The 18,512-nt window shown below is 43.9% G+C and overlaps 1 protein-coding gene across 1 annotated transcript in view; it reads left to right on the forward strand.

Annotated features, from left to right (window-relative positions):
* GALNT16 (polypeptide N-acetylgalactosaminyltransferase 16) overlaps positions 1-18,512 on the forward strand; it is a 64,669-nt gene that overhangs the window by 20,183 nt on the left and 25,974 nt on the right. The window contains exon 2 of the mRNA XM_041460077.1: positions 17,110-17,285. Within this exon, the coding sequence (XP_041316011.1) occupies positions 17,110-17,285 (176 nt within the window). The remainder of the gene's footprint in view (positions 1-17,109; positions 17,286-18,512) is intronic.

Genomic DNA, 18,512 nt, shown 5'->3' on the forward strand with positions numbered 1-18,512 from the left:
GTGTCTTAGACCTGGCACAGTAGGATTTGAACTGTTGACACTGCTTAATGCAGAGACATAAATTGCTGTTGCATTGTCTTCCCCACAGTGCATGGTCCATGTCAATTGTCTTTCTCAAAGGCAGCCATTTCTGAAGCAGTCTTTCTCATATTAAAATTTTGCCTTTAGTGAGGAAAATCACTTTTCCGCAATGAGAAACATGATTTCTTCCCTAATCTCTGACTAAGGATCAGTGAACTTTTGAGAGATACCTTTCTGCTGTCTTCTAATGAAATTATTCATTTTCTTGTTCTGCATGGCTGACAGATATCTATCAATTCCAGGCCTTTAGTGTTGCAGTACAAACGTGTGCTGGCTGTGTTTAAGGAATGATTCTTCATTTGCAGGAGCCATACCAGGCAGTTACCCTCTGTGAACTGGCATACAGACGTGGGTTGTGCGCAGTCCAAGTGCATCAGCAGGATAGGTGTGCAAAAATTGTTCCATTTTATGATGAACATTACTCACAAAGGTTTGATGGTGGGAGACAATTTTCTATTGTTTAACTTCACTGGTTTCTAATGAAGTGTGCTGCTAAGCTCTTCTGCTCCACTAGCTTGGGGCATTGATTGCTAAAGTGCCAGCTTTCCAAAATTACCCAAATGTACCAAGTGTTTGACTCTTAAAAAAAGATAGAAGAAATCTGCTGGCAAAAGAATGTATTTCTTTCTGCTTCTGGAAGGATTGTCCTGTGGATAGCCTTGATTCTGAACATGACTACAGTTAATTATATTTGACGAGTAAATAGCTGTCAGTCAACTTTTTTGTCTTTTTCACTTGCTTTGAGTAGCCTGTAAATGGTATGCTGAAAAACAAGCTGTTGTCCAAGCTGTGTGTTGATATGGCAGGCCTGGAAAACAGTCTTAGGGTAGCTGTTTTAAGGCTTCTGTAGATGACTACCAGACCCTGAAGTAAACTCTAGCACTGAAGAAAAAGTTGACTTTACGTTATTTGTGCTGGTCTTGTAAGCTGCTTTTGGCTGAGCTGTTTGAGTAAGAAGCTGAAAGTGGATGCTCCTAAGAATCTGATGGGTGTTCTGAGAAAAGTTAATCACAAGAGCTCCCCAAGAGGTAAGAAGTGCAGTGATGTGGTGCTGATCAGCGTGGGTAGGAAGCAACACCATGCTGGGTGCAGGCGTCAGCAGCGGCTTTGGTGAATGAAGCGCGCAGAGCCCTGCAGTCACAGTGGGGCTGAGGCAGGAGCTGAGCATCTCCTCAGCACCCTGCTCCCAGGCAGGAGGCTCTGCCACATCCACAGCACACTCAGCTTTCCTTCTCACATAACTGGGGATTGGCTCTGTGTGCACCAGATAGCGACTTATCTTTAAAAAACCCAAAAGCAACTAAACAAGCTAAAAAGCACTGTGGTATTGCTATGGTAACAAACATCTAGAAATGCAGGCAGATCTCTGTATTAACTGTAGGCTTGGGCTTTATAGCCTGTGCCCTGGTGGTTGCGTATGCAATCAGAGACAGAAATGTGCTGTAAAGGGAAACTGCAGCAGGTTTATTATACCTTGGGATCTTTCCAAATATGAGACCTACTGCTCCCTCTGAGGCAGGCTACAAGCAGTTGCAGGCTGTTGGTGTGTGTCTGTCACTGCCTGTTTGCTACCCATCCAGGCAATGAGAGATGAGTGGCCAAATTCTGGAGCACTGGAATGTCCTGCAGTTTGAGTTTAAGAATAGCTTGGGTCTTTCATCTGACATTCAGAGGGCTTAGACTAGTTGAAGGAAATGGGTATCACTTGCTACTTCCAGCAGCACATTCAATGGCAGGTCTGGGAGAAGGCAAAGGGAGTTCAGCTTCTTGCCTGGTGTGGTGCTTATTTATGTGTACTGTAGTTCTGGGTTTTGCTGTGATTGCATTCTTGTTTTCCATTTTTCCACTGTTTTGAGCAGTTTTAAAATCCTACTAGAGGGAAGGTAGCAGAACACACTGAGTTTCTGGCAGAGAAGGAGCAGGCCCTTCCACAGCATGCCTGGCATGGGGTTTCTTGGTAGCTTGGATAGCCATTTTCCTCTCCACAAGTGTTCACTGGGAAATACTGCAGGACTGGGCAATAGATGAGGAGAAGGGAAGGAACTTCCAGAATGGCAATTACAGAGGCATAGGGGACCCTGCTATAATTATAGAGGCTGATGTTAGAAGAGGAACAGATCTGTCCTGAGAAGGCCTGGCTTTGAAGAGGAGAAAAGACCTCAAAATTACAGAGACGATGAGGGAACTGGACCATCTCCCTTGTGAAGAAATGCTGAGAGGGCTGGGCCTGCTCAGCCTCCAGAAGAGATGACTGAGAGGTGACCTTTTCAGTCTTGAGGGGAGTGTCAGAGGGTGGAGACAGGCTCTGCTTGATGGTGCTGAGCAATAGGACAAGCGGCAGTGGGCAGGAAATGATGCACGTAAACAGGAGGAGAAACTTCTGTCCTCTGTGGGTGACCATCCACATGGAAGAGATTTCTCAGAGAGGTTGTGGAGTCGTCCTCACTGGAGATATTCAAGAACCATTTGGACACAATCCTGTGCAATGTGCTCTAGGATCACCCTGCTTGAGCAGGGAGGTTGGACCAGATCACCCACTGTGATCCCTTCCAATTTTACCCATTCTGTGATTCTGTGAAAATGCTGCCTCCTGAATACGAAAAGTCTTGTTTCCTGCATCCCTTCCTAAGGGTGATCCTGACAGGATTCTAGCATGTGTAAAGGAAGCTGCCCCTTGGAATGCAAAGACTTCTCTGGCTTACTGATGCTCTGGCTCCCCTTGAGACCAAGTTGCAGGCCTGACACTGATTTCAGGCTTCAAATTTTTTAAAGCTACGGTGTGTGAGATATCAGTGGGGCCTTGATCTGGACACTTTTGGCATGCCACTTGTTTCTGTTGTACTTTACACATGGCTGCAGGGAAGCAGAGGAAGAACTCCACACAGTTCAGTCTCCTGCATGAGGGCACACATTGGCATGTAATTATGTGCAGTCGTGCCAGTTAAAGCTTTTAGTGGACATGCATGATAGAAGTAGCTTTGTATTGACACTTACAATTCAGGATTGCCCTTTTTGCCGAGTGCCTAACCCTACAACCTTAAATATGCCTTTTTTATATTGGCTGGGGAGGAAATGATGAGAGAGAGAGCTGTAAGTGTATGAGTGACAGCTGTATAAAAAGCTGCATATATTGACAGATCATGAAGAGTCCTTCATCAGTACATGTTGCTTACATATCTTAAATAGGGAGAAAGATTGGAGAATACTGTCCTGGAAGTTGGCTGGAATCTGAGCAGTGGATGCTACTGGGCATGAGAGCTAATGTTCATGTTGTGGTTGCAGGGACCTCACTGGAAGCTGCCTTTGTGCTAATCAAAAATAAGATTTGAACAGTTAAGTCTGTTTTGTTCAGTACAAGGTGCTCTGCTGAAGAGTGTTGCTCTTTATTGGCATTTGGGTGTGTTTCTGGTCTGACCACCTCCAGCACTGGCAGAGAGAAGCTGCCTGGAATGGGGCATGGAGATGAATACACTGCCTGTGTGCCATTGGTCCACAGTCTTGCCATGGTCAGACTCGTACAGAACGCTTTTTACATTCAACCAGCTGAGGTAAGAAATGCTTATTCTAGACTGTGATGCAGAATTACAAGCTAATTTCTCTTTCTCATTAACCTTTTGTAATGAGGGACAGGCCTCCTGCTCCATATCTATAACAGTCCTTTCAAGTTCCTGTGGGTTTTCAGGGTTTGGAGTTTTTTTAAGTTTATTTTGAGATATCTTTGATGCTTGAAACAACAGTTCTGCTTTTGGTTTTATGATTTTTTTTTTTAATCTACTTTGAACAAACCTCTCAGCCCATTTTTTTTGTTCGTGTTTGTTCATCGCCCATGTTCCTTTGTGGAGCCAGAAATGCTGAAACCCAACAAGAGCAAGCCAGAAATGTGAAGAATGTCTCAACTCTTTTTTCTGTTTGGGAGAAAAAGCTGTTTTACAGACTCCATACCTCAAACAAGCTGTTTTGCTTTTACATTTTACATCACCACCACAACTTCCAGCTAGAAATTTATACATTATTTGTGTTCTGGATAATGAAGGCCATTTACAACATAGTTTAAATGGTTTCTAAACAAGAGCCATTTTCCAGAGCAAATAAAGAGTTGTAAGAAAAGGAACCGTAGTGTGCTAAGCAGTTTAATTTTTCTAAAATTCTGAAAGATAGCAGGAAATTGGGTCCTCTGTGAGTACTCTGCGTGTGTTTGTTTCTCACTATTTTTATTTTTGTTGCAGCTGAAATTCTGCTGATGTCACTGGCAATTTTACCATTGAATTTAGCTAGTAATTTACAATCACTCAGACTTTTACACTGTGTTTTTCTGAAGACAAACAATGCCTATGTGCTTCATGCAGCTTTGTGTGGAGAGGAGAAAGCAGAAGTCACTGAGCAGTGCTCATCCTCATGAGCAAACCTGTGGGTTTCATGGAGCTGTGACAGGACCGAATGTGTCTAAGTTTATTTTTCATTCATGTTTAGGAAGGCTGCTGAAGGCCTGGGCAAGGTTCTTTGACCAGTAGCTTTTTGGAGTCGTTCTCTCTCTTTGGTGAAAGAGGTCTGTGTGGTGGAAAATGCACCTGCCCAGTGCTCCTTAGGCCATGGGAGGTAAGTGAGGCTGTTGTGTTGCCCAGGGCTGTGAGTGGAGATCACTCAATCCTACTGGTTATGCTCAGCCGTCATACTTTGGAAGAGGAGAATTTTTAAAAAATAATCTGATCTTGAGAAGGGAAAACTGTCTTCTTGACAGTGTTGGTTATACTCACACAACACCCTTGAGAAGCCAAAGGTTAGGATCTCAGCCCCAGCTATCAAAAACAGACATCCCCATTTCTTGCTGTGACCCATATATGAACTTTGAAAAGTGAAATCCTGCTCACAGAGTGGAAACTGCTGAGCTGATCACTGGGTGAGCTGGATGGCCAGGAGAGGAGTCTGGTATGTCAGGAGTAGTTTTTGGGTGAGAGGGAAGTGGGACGTGGTTGCATGACTGAGAGCTTTTTAAAAATGGAATTTGGGTGAAATTTCATTACTTGAATAAGTGGAGAAAAATGCCAGATATACCTTTTCATAAATGACCTCAAAACAAGCAGCTCCCAAAATCTGCCTGCTCATATTCATGGTTAAGCCAGGCCAAAAGAAACCACTATAGCCCAAGGTTTCTGTAGTGGTGTTATTGCTGACCACAAAACATTCAAACATTACTTGATTTGAAAATCAGGCTCTGTGTTCTTTACCTTCGGGGTTTTGAATTTCTAGATATCCACCTTTTTCTTTTTTGCAACTTTGACAGGAAAAATTTGTCCTATCCATAGAAAGCTGTGAGTTTTCCTAAAAACATAATCCAGGAGCTGTATCTTTACGAGATGTTCTTACAATACAGAATTTTGAGCATTGTGTGTGCAGAATCAGATGATGCCCTTTGTATTGGACAGGGATTGATTGAGTAATAGATTTTAAAGATCCTCACTATCACTGACTTTGTTTTGCTGCAGTTTGCACCTGCAAAATGAGACAAGGGGCTGTGTGAGGAGGTGTGGCACTTTGTGCATGGATGGAACTGTATTTCCATGAGCAGTGGTTGTAGCCATACCTGTCCTGAGTGTATTTTTGTGATGCTTCAGTGGTTCTGCTCTTCCTTATGTGCCCAGCTCTTTCCTGGTTGACAGTAACTAAATAGCAGAGCTGAGGGGCTGTTGAGGGAGCCTCTATTATTAGTGTGATTGAAGTCTAGAATGACAGAGGCCTGCACAGCATAACACAGGTGTTTTTCATATTTGACAGGCATATATGAGCCCGTTGCACGATTCTTCATTGGTATGCATCCTTGATTAAATTTGCTGTTGGGGAGGTGAATTTAATGCCTTTGCAAATGGAGACCCAAACAGAAGCAGAGTGCAGCTCTGAGGGTTTTGTCAGTTCACATTGATTGCTAAGTCCTGGAATTGGAGCAATGCAGTAACTGAAAAATTAATCAATTAAAATGGAATATCATTTGGCTCCTAAACAAAATGGCAATGGCCTGATAGTCTCAAATCTTCACGGATGAATAGGCAGTGAGTTTTTCCACTATTAGAAAACAATGTTGCATGCCGCAGGGCTGAATGCCTAGCAGAGAAGATGTCTGAGTGAAGAAGGTCTTATACAAAGGGACTAATTTTTGTAATCAATCATGGATGTATATGCACCGTCGCTATTGTCACTACAGAAGGAATGTCTGTACAGTCTTTGGGAGTAGATCTCATAGCTTCTGACCTCCAAAATACAAGTTTACATTGTGAGCTGAAGGTCATTCTTGAAATTCTCTAAGAAACCAGGTCATGATTCAGCAGTGACATGAGGAGCTATATTAAGTCACTCTGCTAAATGTAACTTTGGTTGTTGGTTTACAGACAATTTGCATTTTCATATTGGGCCTGTCTGACTCCCAAACGATATGTCCTGTCTAAAGTCTTTCTCTGTGATGTTCAAAATTTAATGTGAGGAGGAGCTGTGTGTGTGGAGCATTGTGGTAAATTACTTGACTCATCAAGGTCAGAAACTGTTCAGGTGTTATCTCCTGGGAAGCCAAGGTCCGTGCAGGCTCTGGGGCTGTGGGCCAGCATGGTACAAAGGCAGGGAGGAGTGTGGCTCCTGGGGCCAGACTGCCACCCTGCTCCATCTGCAGGGTGTGCAGTGCTTCTCACCTGGTGCAGCTACCTGTGAGAGGTGTGACAGGGTCAGTCTGGTGATTAACATGGGGAGAGGGGAGAGATTTAGAGCAGAATTGGTTTATATTTAAAATCATGACTGTTTGAGCAAGACCTGCTAACAAAAATACATTAGAGAAAAATCTTTCCTTGTTGGAAGACAGGGAGAAATTCCCCCTCCTGCTGTGGGGCTGGCTTTGTCCCTGGTGGGGGTGTGAAATCTCCTGAGATGTCCTTTTGTCTTCCTGGCTCAGCTGTGCATGTGCACAGTATTTTTGTGGAGTGTGAATGCTGGCTAGTTGCAAAACCGCACTATTTTATGCTTAATCTTCTAATCTCAATTTAAAGAGATTTAATTCATCCTCATCTCTTGAGGATGAATGATTAAAGAGGTACTTCAGCTTCCTTTCTCTAGCCTTAGAAAAAGCCCTTACAGTGTGATCTTGAAGGCAAAGAAAATGAGCTGCAAGCTTAACATAATTAAATACTTTAATACTTTGGGTGAGTGGTGCCCACTTCTTAGTGCCAGCTGACCTCTGCCCATCTCTTAGGTAACCAGTTCACTGCTTACTGTGTTAGCAGCTTATGAGGCCTAAAGGTGCCTTCTCCTTTTCTGTGAAAATATCTGTGGTGGCATCTGTCACTCCAGACAGTTGTGATTCACTGGGAGGAAAGGACTGAATGTAGGTCACTCGAGTTCAAAGGGAATAGATTAGTACATCAGCAGGCCGGCACATACACGTGTTGTGCCTGTGCAGACAGCGTAGGTGGGGGAGTGGGCAGAGGGAGATGCAGTTTATGTGACTGATGATTTATGAAGACATGGACCACCTTCATTTGAGCTGTCTTGTTGGCTTTTTGGCTGTTACCAGGTGGCTGTGGTGGCATCATCTTGATACAGAATGCTATTTGTCAGTCTGGCTTGATACAGGTGCTGTAGATCAGGGTTCAGGTAACACCCAAGTGGCCACTGAGTATCTAACAGTTAGAAGACAAATAACAGAATATTGTTCCTTTTTCTTCTTTGTTTTCCAACTTCAAAATCACTGGGAAACCAGAGGCATTCTTTGCATATTTAAATGTCTATGATGATAGGGATATTTTTCCAAAAGAAAAAAATGCTTCTTCACATAGCACCTTTTTTACTCTGAAGGACCTCAAAACACACTTTTAAAGATTGTGTAGATATGACCTTTAGCAGGGCAGTATTCCTGCATACAGTAAGTAACCTGGATGGCTTTTGCTGAGTAGATTTTCTGTGTGATACTAAACAGATGTCTGACTGCAGACAGCTTCATGTCCATGTGACCATCTTCTCTGTGCAAAACCTTCATACCCAGAGGCGCTGTGTCCCCAGCTACCTGCTGGGATCTCTCTCTGACAGTGCTGCTGCTTTGATGTAGGTGCCAGCATGAGCAGCCTACTTCCTTAGGTATTCAGAGTGTGCTGTCCTGTCTGTCTTCTCCCTGACACCAGATGTTGTCATGGATATTTACGGATACAGGGAAATGTGCTTGGAAAACAAGTGCTGTTTCAAGGAACAGCTACTCTACAGACCTTACACTCCCTATGCTGGTAGTCAGCAGTTTTGAAACCTGTCCACTCATTATTTCTCATGGGGTTTTCTACATTGTTTTTCTCCTGGAGAGGAATACAACAGCATAAAGGTTCCTATGAGGAAAAGTGGCAGCGTTCATGTCACAACAAAGTTTGCTGAATAGGAAAAAATGGCATTATTCCAGGGTATGAGATAAAGACTGAACAAACATAGAAGCCAGATGTATGTGAGTCTGGACATGTGGGTGTTTTTTATACAAAATCAATGTATGTAAATATCATAAGTATATCAAACCAAAAAATTATATTGTACATTTGCATAATAGACATTTATGTGCATTAGACCTCAAACTGAGGGAAGAAAGGCACCTTGGCAACTGCATTACCTCATCTGGGGACTGAATTTCTGTGGTTCTGAGCAGCCTTATTTCCTCCAAGCTGTTTGGAAGACAGTGCCCTTAGGCATCTATCTTTGAAGCCCTTTTTGCTTCCATTGCTTTACTTTATTCAACCCTCCTGAAAACAAAAGGCCAGAAGGATACCTTAGGGCATCATGTCCCCTCCCTCCAGCTATGGGCAATGTCTTCCTGCCTCTGGGCACCTGGGCCAGAACACTGTTTAGAGTGTAATCCTTGTTAACTGCTGAAAGTCTCTTCAGGATTGAACAGCTGGGTCAAAGATGGACACACCTGATAGAAGTCATCTCCTTATGCTATATGTTATATCTATATATACTATATCTGCCTTGGCCAGCAGCAGAGCAGGATAAAGAGTGATATTGTGCACCTGTCACATGAGAGGTTGTAAAATAAATCCCAGCTTTTCAGGTTATCTTTCTCCCCTGAATATTCATCACGACTGTATTCAGAGGGGAATCCACATTGGCAGGGTTTATGCATTGATTGTTGATCTAGGTGGGCATGGAGAGAGGTTAGTTGGTGAGGAAGCCAGTCACTGCATGTGGAAGTAACTTCTTTGCACACAGTGTGGTGCTGAGCTTGTGTAAGCAGCACAGCAGCAAGTATCCCATGCTCTTTGGGCTGCTGTTTGAGTGACACTGATGTGTGCTCTAGTGCTGGCACTTGTGCACACTGTTACTTTTGGCCATCCTCCAGCTGTCAACACACGCTGCATTGCTTGTCCTTGAGATTTGGGCAGACTGATCCAGCCAGGCTTTCTGGAAGCATCTCTTCCCTCCTGTAGACAAGGACATGCAGGATCTGGATGAAATACTGTGGGAAGGATGCTTCTCCACAGAGACACTAAAGAGATAGCTAAGTAGGATCATTAGGCAGAGGCCGCGTGGCTGCCTCAGGAACAAGACTGTGAGTACTTACACAGGATAGCAAGGAGTTGGGAGTGTGGTGGGACAGACACCACCCTTCTGTGTGCTGAGAAGTTGGATGAGGGTATCAGAGAACCACTGCTCATGACAGAGGCAGTAATTTAATTACTCAAGGGTTTTTTTTTGCTGCTCCTCCTGTAAACTTCCCACACACTGTTTTGCTCTCTTGTGTTGCTTTCTTCCCTTAAACTGCCCAAAAGACCAGCTGACAAACCGTGGCAAGTCTGCTTGAAGGTTAGCGACTAAACCTTGTCCACCAACACACTGTTGTGACCTGTAAGTCAGCAACATCCTGTTTCTGAATTCTTCACACCAACCACCCATGTCTGCTTGTGGCAGACATCATAGTAGCCTTTGATGTTCACCTAATCCATGCTGTAGGCAATAACATGGAGTACATTGTGCCATCTTCTGTATCTCTTGGAGGAGGGTCTGAATGTTGCATCCAAAAATTGCTGGTTGTGGGGAGAACATTGCTATGGAAACCAAACACAGAAATGTAATTGTTTCTCCTTTCTTATCTTGTACAGAATTTCCACCTTTGCAGGTCAGATTCTTGAGGACGCTTTCTTTGTCAACAACTCAGTGTCTGGCAAAACTGTGAGGCAAGAAAAGAAGAACAAAATAGAAAATATTTGGTGGAATGGCATGACTTTCTAGTCATGAGGCAGGCATAGAGAGAAAAGGCTTCTCAGGGTAAAACCAGAAGAGAATTGAGATGCAAGTCTTGCAGAGGTGTCAGAGAATTGCCTCTGCACACACAGAAGGCAATAAATGCCCAGAGGCTATAGAAAAGAATAAGGAGGTAGAGAGGCACTTTGGGCAAGCATCAGTACTGGAAAGCAAACCCCAGCTGACAACCTCAGTTTCTCACTTTCACCATCCCATGGCAACTACAGCTCTGTCACAGAGCCTGGAGTGTGGATGGATGGAATGCAGGAGAATGGAGATAGTGATGAAGGCAATTTCACCCCTAAGGAGTTACAGCTGCACTAATTACCAAGAATTAGGGACAGGCCTGCCCTTAATAGGCCACAGCTAGGTCCAATTAGGATGGATATTATAAAATAATAGGTTGGCTGATTTAGAAGTTAGTGTTTGTTGGCTGTGCTTTGAGGAAGAAGAAGGAGTCAGTACTGCAAGGAGCTGCCCATAAGAGATCACAGATGAAGGTATGGAACTTTTGAGACAAGAGAACAACACTGGAGAAGCCCTGTGAGCTGGTGACCATGGGCTCTTCTCAGAGGGCATTAGAAATAGCCCCTGTTGGGCATCTGCAACTTGGAACTGGCAGCACGCCTCAAGATTGCCCAGTGTTAATGGCAGTAGAAATTCTTTTCAGACCAGCTAGGTGCTACGGGGGCTGATCAAGTTGCTTTACTTTTCCATTCTGTTACTCCAGTTTGTGCAAGCTACAAATGAAACATTCAAATTGGTCTCTGGGCTCTACTGTCAGCACTTGCACTTCTCAAAGAACAGTGATGGCTCTATTTAATTGTAGTAATTTTTTTTTTAAATTTCATAGTAGAAGTTCCATAAGTGCATGGTTCCCAAACCACATTTAAAATGCTTTACACAGTTTAACAAAGCATGAATAAAATAGGCCTTGTGCTGTTAGGCACAGGCTTTTGTCTCTGAGGACTAGGAACAGTTTTTTGGAGAAGGGTACGGATTTTTCATGAGATGTAACAAAAGCATGTGCTCACTGGGATTCCTAGTGCAAACTGGAAATGCAACTCACCCTCTAAAGCAAATGCTTTTGGCAACAGGCATTTAGCTCACGTGATCTTGCAGGTTCAGCCCATAGAGAGTAGGTTGCTCCCTTGGAATTTTTTGGGAATTGCTGCAGCTCTTAGTCCTGCCCTGTGATCTGTGCCAGTTGTAGCCCATCCGTGTGCAGCATGTGGGTTACACAGCTGAGCAGCACCTGTCTCTGTAGCATCCCCAAGCACTGCTCCACTTCCCAGCGTCTCACTGCTGGTGCTTGTGCTGTGCTGGCTTGTCCTCTCCGGGACTTTGGTTCAGGTCACTGGGACAGTGTGTGGAGTGTGCCTACAGAGAAATGTCACACCACACAGGCCCCAACAGCACCAGTGGGGTTTGCAGAGGTGAACATTTGTCCTGAGGGATGGGGATTTGCACAGCCAGCAAGCTTGTATCTCAATATGATGGGTTGAAATTGGCAGTAAACCAGTTCAGAGGAGAGAAATCTGCTGGGGGGTGTTGGTCATGCAGAGCTTGTTGAGAGGGAGGTGCTGGCAGGGTTGTGGGTCAAGGCAGTGAAAGTGTGTGAGGCATGGCAGCAGGTTAAATTGAAGGGGGGCCTCAAGAGGTTTGTTGAAGTTGTTACTCCCTGGCTTGCTTTGTGTCCATATTGATCAATTAGACCTTTCATGTCAGTTAGGCCTTCCATGGAAAGACACTTAATGAGGATGGCTTGCAATTGGTGCTTTTCACTTCTGGGGTTTGGCAGAGATGAGGCAATTGTGAAAATTAGCTTAAAACAAAGGAGAAGCATGGCACCCCCTGCTCCATTTGTTGTACTGGCACTAAATGCTTGTAAGAAGTGCAAGAGCTGCAAAGTGTATGTCCTGTCACATAAAACTGCTGCTGGACTAATTTCACAGTTACTGTAAAATGATTAATTGCACTTACCTTTGAGAGTTTTACATACTTTTCTCTAATTAAGTAGTGATTCCTCATGACCCCTGGAGTATGGTTATTCTTTTTGAATTTGGCCAAGCCTGCTGTTAAAAAGATGCACCTTGGGGTCCTGAATTCCCCAGCTCTGGTTTTAGTGGCTGTTAGTGCGATGTGGCAGCTGGTGTGCCTGTGTCTGATGGCAGATTATGACAATGCACAGAGATGAGTGGCACTGTCTCAATTATAAGAGGAATCAAACCTAGAGGAATATCCCTGTGCTAGTCGAGAAATGAGGCTCTCAAGTTTTCGTAGACATGCACGGCATTAATTCCTTTACCTTAATCCCTTGCTTACTAAGTTAATTTTGCTATTTAAATAGTTTCTGCTCTCTTGAACCATGTCAAAACACAAATCAGAACATGCTTTCAACAGCAGAAGAGCATCTTAGTCTGTTCTGTCACTGAAAGGGAAAAGTATGTGTGAAAATGAGAAATGGTGAAATAATATTAGAAGGTCTACAGTACTTCCTGAAATTTTCATATGTGAATTTTTTTTGAGGTCTTAGCAATGTTTGGGACAAAACTTAATTTGTGCAAACTGTTTGCTAATCCCTAGTCTAGACACTCACATTTCCAGTGCCTATTAACCTTTTCATCTTCATTTCTGCTTTAATGTAGCGCTTTTTTTCTTTTTTTTTTTTTTTTTTGATATCCATCAGAAAGCAGCAGTCATAAGGAGCTGGACTCTTCCACTAGGCTCTTCTGCTCCCCTAACTTGCACTTGTATTTCCAGCCCCAAGCATGGGGATGCAGGCTGTGTAACTACATCAAGGACCTACGGGATTGAACTGTCCTGTTGGTATGGTAAAAGTCTTGACTCTGCACTCAGCTGTACATAATGTGCCTTTAATATGCTAAAGCTAATATCTGCTTATATTGACTACTTCCTGAAGTGAGAGATGTTAAGGTAAGGAGACAGGAAAGAGGAGGGTAGACATTAGTCTGCCTTTCTGACAGGGTTTGGCAGGGTTTCCTAGAGAACCTGTGCTGTTCCTGTCAAGTACCATTTGATTTCACAGCAGTAAACGTCCTGTAGTGCAACATCTATGTTCTAGGAATATAATCTGATAAAGCAAGTCAGTCCTTAAAGATAAGCTTTATATTTGCTTTGTCAGCCTAGTTCATCACTGTCTAGGCTGCACTCAGGATTGTGTTTGCTCTGCTTTTTTAATCTGACTTTTCTGTCATGTGGTTTGTAATAAGCTGTAATGTCTAGGGCATTTCTGAGGAGTTTCTACTGTGCTGTCTCTGCCATATTTTTTGTCAGCACAGACTTGGTGAACTGTAAAGGTCTGCAGTGCCCTTATTGAATTGCTTTTACTGTTTTCAGACGTATTTTCTATGTGTTGAAATAATTTGAATTCCAATCCTGTTAACTAATGTGTCAGGCATTTTTTCTGGATTTCCTATGGATTTGACAAACTTACTGTATCTGAATCCAAGGTATTTATGAAAATACTGAATAGTGCTGGATCTGGAACAAACCCCTAAGTCCTGCTCTTACCCCTGTGCTCTGACAGTGAACAGCTAATAATTGTGCTCTGTCAGTAGCTTTCCAACCACTTTCACCCATTCTGCAGTAGTTTCACCCAGACTATTACTTTTCTAGCTTGCTAATGACAACATCTTAACAGCCCCTACCAAAAACATTATCAATGTCATGATGTATCTGTCTCCTTCTTCTCCATACCCTTGAGCCTGATTACTCCATCACAGAAGAAAATTAGTCTGGTCTGACATGACTAGGTTTTGACAAATCTCAGTTAGCTCCAATTTATTACCTTGTTATCTTCTTGGTGCTCATAGATGGATGTTTGGTTACTTGTTATTATCTATCGATTAGCTGCTTTTCTGGAAGCTGAAGTCAGGCCCTCCTAGCTATCATCCTCTGAATCCTCCCTTTTCCCATTTGCAGAGAGCACAAAGAGATACTGTCTGAGATAAAACTGCAAGTGGGACTTAACTCTTAACTGACAATCATTTCCTGGCTCTTTTACCACTTTTTGATATATAAGTAATGTGAGAACCATACTATCTAGAAGAATTACCCCTGAGAGTTCAAGTTTAAATATGTCATGGCTTTTAGGGCAATAAAGGGCCTTCCTGTCCCTGCCCACTCCCCAGGACTGGGAGGAGTCTCCCCAGGGTCTCACAGCCCCTGCCCCAGCAATGCTGCAGCGGGGCTGGTCTCCAGCTCCCAACAGCCCTGCCCTGCCAAGGTGGGCCCTCATCCTGTCCTTCCCCAGAGAGGTATGGGGATTCCTTGGGGTGGGGCTGTCCTGGTGCCCACTTCTGGCTGGGGTGTGGGACTGTCCCTGGCTGCCAGACCCTGCTCTCCACTATAGGGATACCCAACCCTCGCACTGTCCTGGGAAAAATGTCTCCTGAAGATATGTTGTCATTTCCAGTGTTTTCTAGTATGTTCCAGGCAACATAAACCAAAACCAGCTGTTGCTTTTGGGGGACTTGGAGGGGCAAGAGAGAAATATCAAAGGGTAAGTGAGTGATTGCAAAGTATTTAAAGGTGTGTGATAAGCTGGGCATTTGCTTCAAATCAGCATTGTTTTCTAGGGCAAAAGGAAAAAGAGAAATGGAAGCTGAGTTCAGCAAAACTCCTTGTATGATTTAATGAAAGAAAGCATTTCAGTTTTTAGAGGCATGAAAGTAATTATTTTCTCATCATACTGAAAATGTAAATTCAAGGAAGATTCTAGGCAGCAGGCTGTGCAACCAGCCATAAAAGTAGCCAAGATGTTCCTGTAAGCCAGGGCCATGCCCAGGTGATGTGGTAGTGGCTGCAAGGGGCAAAGGGGGATGACAGCTGCATCCCTGGAGAAGGGGTGACAGAGCAGGACACTCTCTGCCTGGAGGAGCAGAGCAGAGGCAGACTCACCCACTGGACTCTGCCAATGTCTGTCCTGCACAAGGGCAGATCCATAAACATTGGCTTGGTTGTGCAGTGGCTGAAGGAATTTCTCAGTGTTGAAAACAATAGCTTTTTTTTCCCATGAAAATGTTTGCCTCATTCTTGTTTGGTGAGAAAGGGAAACCTGAGCATTAGGCTAATTTTGGCTGTATTAGGTATAATTTTATGGGCCTCCTTAATTTTTTTTTTTTTCCCCTGACTTAATTAATCTTCTCTCCAGATGGAATAGTCCTAACCTCTAATGTTTCTTCATCCTCCAGTAGCTTCCTTCCGGACACAGGTTTGACAGAGCTTGTGCTCTGGCCAAGGCTGCTGGGCTGTCACTGATTCCATAACTGCTCGTGATGGTTTCAGTTTTCTGTGTCCCATTTGCAGTGCACTCAATTTGCCACATTTCCCATCTCAGCAGACTGAGTGCCGGGTTTCATTTGAGCTGTCCACAGGGATGCTCAGATTTGTAGCCTGAGTGGTCACGGTTCATTTGAAATCCATCAATGTACATGAGTAGTTCAATTTATTTTTTCTAATGTTCATTGTCTTGCCCTTCTTTATGCTGAATTTCATTTGCCATCATCTTATCTGACTGTCTGGTTTTCCTAGGGCTGTCTGCACTGAAGGGTAGCCCTTGTCAGAGAAAGTTGCAGAGATGAATGTTCTTCTAAGCACTCTCCTGCTTCATGAGTTTGCTGTGGTGTTGGGTCTCTTGAATTCTTTCCCAGGCCACTAGGATGGCTCAACCAACTTGCTGTGTGATACTGGGGACTATTCTCTGGTCTCTTGCCCTCTGTAACTCCTAAAAGGAGACCTTTAGCAGAGGGAGGAACGTGATCAAGCCTAGTAGTAGAGAGCATCCAAGCTATTTTACATAGAAGGATCTCAAGATCTGAGGATTATCTGGTGCTTTGAATGAGATGTGTAGGTGCAAGTATCTGCCTCTTGCAGCAGTTTTAGAGAGCTCTAGCATTCCCTTGCAAGGCTGGGAGTATTTTGTCTTCATGATTTAGTCTATCAAACAGCTACCACAGAAAATTTGTTAAACTTTTTATAGTATAAACAGTCTTGATTGCTTTATAAGCAAGTATTTTAGAGTTTGTAGGTTGTTTCCAAACAGAGTCAGGTACCTAAGAGAGGGCCAGGGCTGTGCCTGTCCGCTCTCCTGATGACCCTAGTGAATGGTTTTCAGGTGCTGATATTGGATTGACTCTGTGATTTAGGAAAGTTAGAGGAAAATTAGGAGAGGCAAGGAACAGCCCTGGTCTTTTTTAACTCTTGGGTGGTGCTGGGGACAGTCATGGGCAGCTTTTAACTGTATCAAGGAGATCTGTGAGACTGGGCAAGTCTGAGCAAGGCACAGCAGGGAACCTATTAAACCAGGTGCCTCTCTGTTTGTGTGCAGCAGTGATTGTTGGAAGGCTGAAACTGCATTTCCTCGAAATATGGTGTCTCAGCCACCTTGGCTGGAGACTGCTCTCAGACATTCATTGCCTGGAAGGGTTTCCAAATGCCTGCAGTCTCACACATTCTGTGTAACAGGTGCTAAAGGGAATTTGGCTCTGCCTGTGCTATCAGGAACAGCAGCTTTCATCCCAAGCTCCGTCAGTAAGGATAGTGAAACCTGCAATTTTCCTCAGAGATGGCAATTTTAACACCCTGTCTGTGAAGGCTCTTGCTTTCCTTTCCAAGCTCTTGCTATCCTGCCTATCCTGCCTTCACCTGTACCTGAGCAACTTCCAGATGTGTGGCAATGTCTGAACTTTCTACCTCTGTTTAAACATGGGCGGGCTGCTCTCCCTGATGCTCTGATGCTTGTCTCTGCTCTAGATGACGAGGGCTCCCCCGGGAGAGAAGAGCAGCCGGCGGAGTTTTGACGAGAAGGCTTACTTGTCCTCCAAGGTGCTGAAGGCTGGAGAAGACCCCTACCGCCAGCACGCTTTTAACCAGCTGGAGAGTGACAAACTCAGCAGCGACCGACCCATCCGGGACACCAGGCACTACAGGTACCCTGCAGCCCTGCTCCGAGCCGTGCTGCTGCTTCGTGCAGGGAGCCTGCTGCTCTCTGCTGTGGGTCTGTAATGTTGGCGATGCATGTTTTGGGTTTTTCTTTGCCAGCTATGGTCCACTGTTGCGCTGAATTTCATGGTTCAGCTGCAAAGGTCTCAAATGCTTGGAGGGCCTTGACAAATTCAGACCCAGCTTGAGACTTTTCTAACACATCTTTTTCCAGGTCCAAGCATCATCTTGTTTTAGCACAGCCCCTCCGCTGCAGCTCAGATTGCTCATTGGACAGTTGTGTTTTGCCTAACTGCCCCACACTCGTGGCTTCCCTCAGCATCCTTCTGTACTGTCTGCAAAGTACACCTTAGTTGCAGCCTTGCTTTACTCTGGTGTTCCTCACCTGCTGTGCCCTGGCTGTCTGAAGCTGCTTTGGTGCTTCTTTGCATCCTAAATGTCAGGGTGGGGTAGGGATGAAACTAACAGTGTTCTGTGGCTTGCAAAGTGCTTGTCATTCTGTCCTTGTTTCACTGAGGGTGTATTTATTCTGCTGAAAAAAATTGTCCTTAAATTGCTAATAGCGCTTGGATAACTATTTTGTAGTTTCTGGAGGACAAAAAGGTAATTTAGTACAAAAAGATTTTTGAAAACTGTAGGTTTAATAGTAATAGGATAGTGTAGAATAGTCTACTTCTGTCCTAGACTCTACCTAGTATTGTGGTAGCGGGCCCTGCTGGGTAATAATGAGTATTGACTTTATGATTGTAGAATGTTGATTAAATGCTTTATTAAGCTATGCTATACTATATTATACTATTAAGAGAAACCCATTGCTCTTGCCAGACAGTCTGATACACATATGGATTTAATTGGTTAATTAATTAAAACATTATCACCAAAGTCTAATTAAGAAATCTCTCTTTAGTAAATAATCTCTATAACATGTTTCACATGTGCACAACAACAAGTGTAGTAAATGAAAATAAGAATTGTTTTCATACCTTTCTCTGTTCAGAAAACATGTAATTACCACAGCCTAGACCTATGTATGGTTCTAGGTATGATATGGTTTCAAAGCAACATTTCACAGTTGCTGGAAGCAGGAAACCAGGCATCTAACTTGACTGAAATTGTGAAAGGGATGCCAGGAGACATGGAGCTTTGTGAGCCTGCCAGCACTGACAGCCCTCAGAGTGTTTTTCAAAGGCAAGCAGTCATGACCATGGTTGTGG

The sequence above is a fragment of the Pyrgilauda ruficollis genome, unplaced genomic scaffold (genome assembly GCF_017590135.1).
Source record: "Pyrgilauda ruficollis isolate IOZ18807 unplaced genomic scaffold, ASM1759013v1 scaffold14, whole genome shotgun sequence".
Lineage (NCBI taxonomy): Eukaryota > Metazoa > Chordata > Aves > Passeriformes > Passeridae > Pyrgilauda > Pyrgilauda ruficollis.